The sequence below is a fragment of the Lycorma delicatula genome, chromosome 1 (assembly GCF_047948215.1).
Source record: "Lycorma delicatula isolate Av1 chromosome 1, ASM4794821v1, whole genome shotgun sequence".
Taxonomy (NCBI): Eukaryota; Metazoa; Arthropoda; class Insecta; order Hemiptera; family Fulgoridae; genus Lycorma; species Lycorma delicatula.
The window spans coordinates 125121687-125127974 of record NC_134455.1 but is presented as its reverse complement, the minus strand read 5'-3'; the positions used below and the strand labels follow the sequence as shown (position 1 = coordinate 125127974).

General features: G+C 36.7%; 1 protein-coding gene across 6 annotated transcripts in view; it reads left to right on the top strand.

Annotated features, from left to right (window-relative positions):
* LOC142321891 (hexosaminidase D-like) overlaps positions 1-6288 on the top strand; it is an 83873-nt gene that overhangs the window by 27623 nt on the left and 49962 nt on the right. For all 6 annotated transcript variants that reach the window (XM_075360411.1, XM_075360393.1, XM_075360383.1 and 3 more), the window contains 2 exons: positions 141-349; positions 5409-5662. In XM_075360411.1, the coding sequence (XP_075216526.1) occupies positions 141-349; positions 5409-5662 (463 nt within the window). The remainder of the gene's footprint in view (positions 1-140; positions 350-5408; positions 5663-6288) is intronic.

Genomic DNA, 6288 nt, shown 5'->3' with positions numbered 1-6288 from the left:
TTGCTTACCAGAAACCAAATATATTGTGCAAGGGTCAACTGCATTTAAATCCATAACTCAGATTGCAACAAGTACTTATGATTATTATAATATGACTAAATACTAAATAATTTGATAATTTATTTTGGTGCTTGTTTTAGGTTGTTTGTCCGTCAAATAATGGTACATTTAATATAATTAAAGATATGCTAGATGATATTATTACACTGCATCCATCATCAAGTTATATACACATTGGTTGTGATGAAGTTTATTATTTAGGGGAGTGTTCAAAGTGTGTTGACATGATGCTTAAAGAAAGATGGACGAAAAAGAATCTATTCCTGCATCATGTTTCTATTATAGCTAGGTAATATCTTTCTTTATTAATACATATGTTAATAAGTACCATAATACTTCACATTTCAGATGTCACTAATTTTAAAATGGTTCAGAGAAATTAATTTTGAGGTAAAAATTTATCTTAAATGATAGTGAGATAGATCTACTTGAAAACTAAGTATGAAATTTTTACTATACTATTTAGCATGAAAGGAAAAGATTGTGTTTGAAAAGTTTGATAATCTGGATCGTGTAAATTGATTTTAATATTCTACATTGAATTGTATTCTTTGTTGCATTTTTCTTTGTGGTTTCAATTTATTTTTTTAAAAACCTGTAGGAATTACAGCAGATTATGTTAGAAAGAATACCCTGGTCTTTTCTTGTTTTACAGGTTAGGTAGTGTGCGATTCTTGCCTCTTAGTATGTTGAATGGCTAATTTATCGCATCATAGCGGTCCCGGATTCATAAAATAAATGTATAAATATTTATATAATTAGATAATATTTTATTTTAATATTACCACATAAGCTTGAAGCTTGTGTGTGGGATACAGAGACAGATTGATGTTTGGAAAAAGTCTAACAAACCAATTATATAAAAAACATCACATATGATTCCATGATCAAACAGATAGTTATATATGTTAAAGTAGTTATATATTTTAACTAGCATTCGGGCGGTGGAGATGGCGGCCGCGTTACGGCGGGGAGACCGGTATATAAGACGGTCGCTCGAACCGCTGGCGTCAGTCTTCACTGTGTGAATTTTCCCGGTTATAACTATCTCGACCTGGAAACCCAATCGATAACGGGCCCCCGGTCGACATCGATGATCAGATCGCGCTTGAGCACGACCTCAGATACGAATCGGCCACAGAACATCATCATATACGTGTAGCTGATAGACAGGCGATCGGCGATTTTGCTGGGGATTTCGCTAGGACTGGGAATTGGCACAGCCTTGTTGATCCCGCAGGTCTTTCAATCAAATACGGCGTGGAATCAGTTGTTGGAGTATTATATCCAACAATCTCAGGAAGTAGGACTGCAGACATGGAGATGGCTGATGAACCACCGTCAAAGGTAGCCAAGCTTGACACCAAGGTGGCCTACAACGTGGCGGCATGATCGGCGGACTTAGTGATAGACCGATTTCTTATTTAAAAACCGGCAGGCTGAAATTCAACCATCATCGTTTCATGTGGTCCTGCGGTTACCAGTATAAATTCCTGACCGGTAAGATGCAGTGGACGCCGGCTGAACCGGCGCACGACAAACAACCGGCCGTCGCTCCGACCTTCATGGACGTCGGGTAGGTTACAACGCCCCTGGCCTACGTTCCTGTGGACATCATACCGTGGTACCTGTCACCGGCCGAATTCAAGAATCTTCCTATAACATCGGAGGTACGTAGAGTGGAGTGCAGTGTAACCCCTATCGGGTTTCACCTTTTATTACAAATAGTGCTCAAATAACGAACGCTAATAGTGAACAATTTATGTTGGTTACGGGCTTGGGGATAAGTATCAGGGTGTAAACTGTAAGTACACCTATTCGTCGGACAATCCCATGATTCCGATCTAATTACATTTACATAACCCCTGTAACGAGGTACGGCTGTACGGCGACTGGGTCGTCTATTAATTATTCCGCTATACCGTGGTCGTTCGGTAATCAGATAACATTCCAGCAGTATTATGTACAGCATTGTTATAATAAAACTGGTGAAGATACATTATCCGAAATAATGAAAGATTTACAGGTCTTTCCTTCAACAAACTCAGCCACCTCGCCGCCTTTGTTGTACGAATAAAGGCCGCAAGTATTCGTTTTAAAGCCTGTTAAACCGTATCCACCCCTTAAATCATTTAATACAAAATTAGGATACGGTATTAAAAATTTTTGTATATCTGAGGTGCAGTTTGATGCCAGCGTTAAGACAGGTATCAAACTGCACGGCGTACACCCTTCATATGCAGGCCAAATAGAGGTTCCATACGAATCGTATCTAGAACAGGGATGTTTTATGTCTCATGACCTGTATGAATACAACGGCGGTCTGTTGCCGCCTACTATGCATGTTGGTGTGTTGCCTAATAACTCGTACATAACGATATGAAAGACACACACATACAGTCTTCCGTGTGTATTTGGAAATTGAAATCGAATATAGCTTCGATTTGCTGTACAATAATAATACTTACGGTCGTCCTCAGGGTCAATGTCTGGGAGACAAGTCGTTTATTAAAACGTCGGCGGATATTACCAACGCCTTTGGTTATCGTTCCAAATTGGACGGAGATAACCTTATTACTGAAGACTATAAAATATCATCTTGACTAGCCGTGATCGGCTGACGCCGGTGAACAGAGTACATCCGATACTGTTGCCAAGTGTTTGACCGCAGAGTTCAAAGAGAAGCAGAACGCCAGATATAGACCGAATTATATTTTAAATAACTTTCCATTGACCGGTAAGGTAAAAAGTATTATAAAACAATTGTATAGAGCAGATAAAGACAATTTTAATTCGGTTTTAATGTCAACAAATTGTATTGAAGATATTAAAACTAACTTTCAATCGTATTTATCTGTTAAACATAATGTACATATTTGATCTCATGTATGTGTATGTATTTAAATAATAAAATGTTTGTTATAATACTGTTTTTTTATTTATCACATTATACCTTACAATAGCATTTGATTCTAATAAAATTTATTTTACAATAATTTATTTCTGTCATTTAAAAATATATTTATACACTTCTCTATATATTTATAATTTATACTTGTTTCGTCCTTTAACCTTTCTATCCCGTTACCCCAGTACATTAGCAAGCCAACCGATACTGGATTTAGTTTTCTACGACAATGGGCCAGGAAAGAACTTGTGCGCCAATTATATTGTTTCATTCTTATATTGTAAGCACGGTAGTCTGAAAATACCGCTCTGTTACTTAATACAATTAATGGGATCTTTTCTAATATACGAGGCGGGTGGTTTTTTACTTGTACCTGTAGCTGATCACCCACCAGCCATTATCTGTTTAACGTCCTCATTATAATATGGGTCCAATCTGGCCTCATACGCCGTGCTAGTCCGCCCGTAAAAGAAAACCTTTCGTTGCGGCTGGGACTTATTATGTATCCGGGGTTCAAGAAAAAACTGGCCAAGGCATCAAAGAAATAGTTCTTTCCTGAATTTTGCATTTATTGGAACGTCTGTCGCATATCATATATAGCGTGTTGAGAAACACCTTTATTCGTACGACGTTACAGTCGAACTGTGGTTTGGGCGTTGAATAGCGGCGGCTGTAAATTAAAATTCCTGAAAGAAATCTATCGCATTCAGCATCTCTTCGTACCGGAACGATTTCTGAGATGAGAAATGGTAGGGATGATCGGCCGGTAAGTCGCTTAATAACATGGTACCAGGGGGTACAGGTCTGAGCGACTGACATTGAATCGTTATCTGATAAATTATTTGGGACACCTCGTACGGGTTTTTGTTCATCCGCGCTACATAGGTGTTTCTTATCTTGGGCAGTTGGCTTACTAATATCTGGGGTAATAAACAGATTATACTCGCCAGATCCAGCAGCTGCTCCACATGATGGTCCTCCGACTTGGTCCGTTTCTGCGCCGGGCCTTTCTGGGTATCTGCCGTAGACCGCTTTGAAGATTTCCTTGATGTCGTCGTGCTTGATGTCTGGCGTTGTCCGGAGCCTTCCTCTTGCCCGTAGTCGCAGCCTTGTCGTCCGCCGCCTCGGTCTCCACGACTCGTTGGACGGCGCTCATCGGTGGGCCCATCAATGGTGTCAGCTTGGCCACCTCCGCTCTGATGTTTTCCGTTGACTGGGTCGATTGTGTAACATTCCAACGGCTGGCTGTCAGGAAACTGCGTCCCCTCAAGGTCCTCTGAGCTGGATAAAATACAGTCACGTTCCTCGACAGTTGTAAGACAAGCGGCCGGTTGCAAGTTGTCCCGGTAAGTGGTACCGGGATCGTTGGTTTGAAGAAATTTAACGCTTTTTTGTTGTCGTTTAGAAGTTTCTCTTGCTTCAAGGACGTCGTCAATACTTCGCATTTTAAAAATGGTTTTGTCTGTTAAAACTAGCTTTTTATCATTCAAACGAACACCTAGATACAGTTGCCGCATAATAACATACACGCTGTGCGGCAGCTGAATTTATACGTTGTTATCGCCCGAGAAGAGAGGAGAGTAAGATAAGAGAGCAGAAATAAATTTATGACCATCTACAGAGTGGTACAATATTCCGTACCTCCGTAACGCGGCCGCCATCCCCACCGCCCGAATGCTAGCGAACTGGTCACTTGTTCGTATCTTTACCCCGAAAGGGGAAAGATCCAGCCTCGCGCCGAGCGGTCGAACCGCACGGACTAAATGTATCGGAAGACGGACTTTATGTTCTACAGTGTTATCAAGTAAATTGCATTCTTCTCTAACAGTTAGCTGAGATTGTCAGCAATTTTAATAGAAATTTTTTTTAGAACAATTTACATATGGTTTTTAATCTTTTTACTCCAGCAATTTTTTTTTGTGAATGGAACTGTTTTTTCCTCCGATAACGCCAAGTTGGGCTTCTTTTGTTAGTTCTTGAAACCCACTGAAATTCTTGTTTTTATCGGTTTTCTGTTTCTTCATTGGTGTTATTTATTTCTGGAATATTTTTAAGGATATCATCATTCCATCTGTTGTTCTTTTGAATTTTTATGTATATGAGGATAAATTTTATTTGGTTTATGTCATTCATGTAAAAAATGTGGCCATAAAATTTTATTTTTGATCATTTTTATGTTAAACATAAAGTGAATCTGATTACATATGTGTACTGTTATTTTCTGAAGTTTTATTAATACTATTGTTATTACTCTAATCTTTATAATTAATTAAGAATAATAAAAATCTGTACACCTGGTGAAGTACAAAGCTTAAAGATATTAAAAAAGAAATAGAAATTTAATTTTTTTGTGTCGAAATATGAATGATAGTTATAAATGGTATTGTATTACATGGTTTCAGCAAGTTTATATATATATATATTTTTAAATATGTTTTAGATATATAAAACAAAAGTATCCATCATTGACAGTACTCACATGGGATGATGAATTCAGGCAATTGACACTAGATGAACTAATAGCTTCACAGATAAGTAGATTAATTGAACCTGTAGTATGGAAGTATACTCCTGAAATTGAAGCACAACTTCCTTTTAGTTTATGGGATAAATATTCTAAAGTATTTCCAGCCGTTTGGATAGCATCTGCTTTTAAAGGAGCAACTGGATCCGATAAATATATTACTGATATATGTAAGAAATTTTACAAGGAGAATTTAAAGTATAATGTTCACTTGTCTTTGAAATATTTTTATTTTGAGTACAGGCTAATTTTTATATTATTCTATATAAAATTTAATTTTATACTTAATTTTTTGGTAAAGTTAGTTTCATTTTTTTAATTTATTTATTTCTTGTTTTATCATGTACTAGCTGAATCGTTCATTATCTGTCTAGAATTAATTTATTTTTATAAAGAAAACCAGAACAGGAATCATTTGATTAAAACTAGAACTAAAGTTTTAGCAAATATAATGGGCTTTAATTTTAAATGCATTTTTCTTTTATTTTATTATTATTTTTAAATGTGTTATGAAGGACCAGGACCCTCCATAAAAGTTAACATAAACCAACTTACATAAACCAGATTTCAATTGTATGTAGGCTCTAAAATTTTTGATAATTGATTAATTCCAAAATACTCTTCATAATTTATTTACTAACTGATTGCTTTTAAGATACTAGGCTAATTGCTTTATATAAAATGCAAAAATATTTTATATTTGTGTGTGTGTGTGTGTGTTTTGATCAGCATTTTTATCACATGGTATACATCAAGAAATGGAATTATCCACAATTATGTTTCATCAGTCTTATTA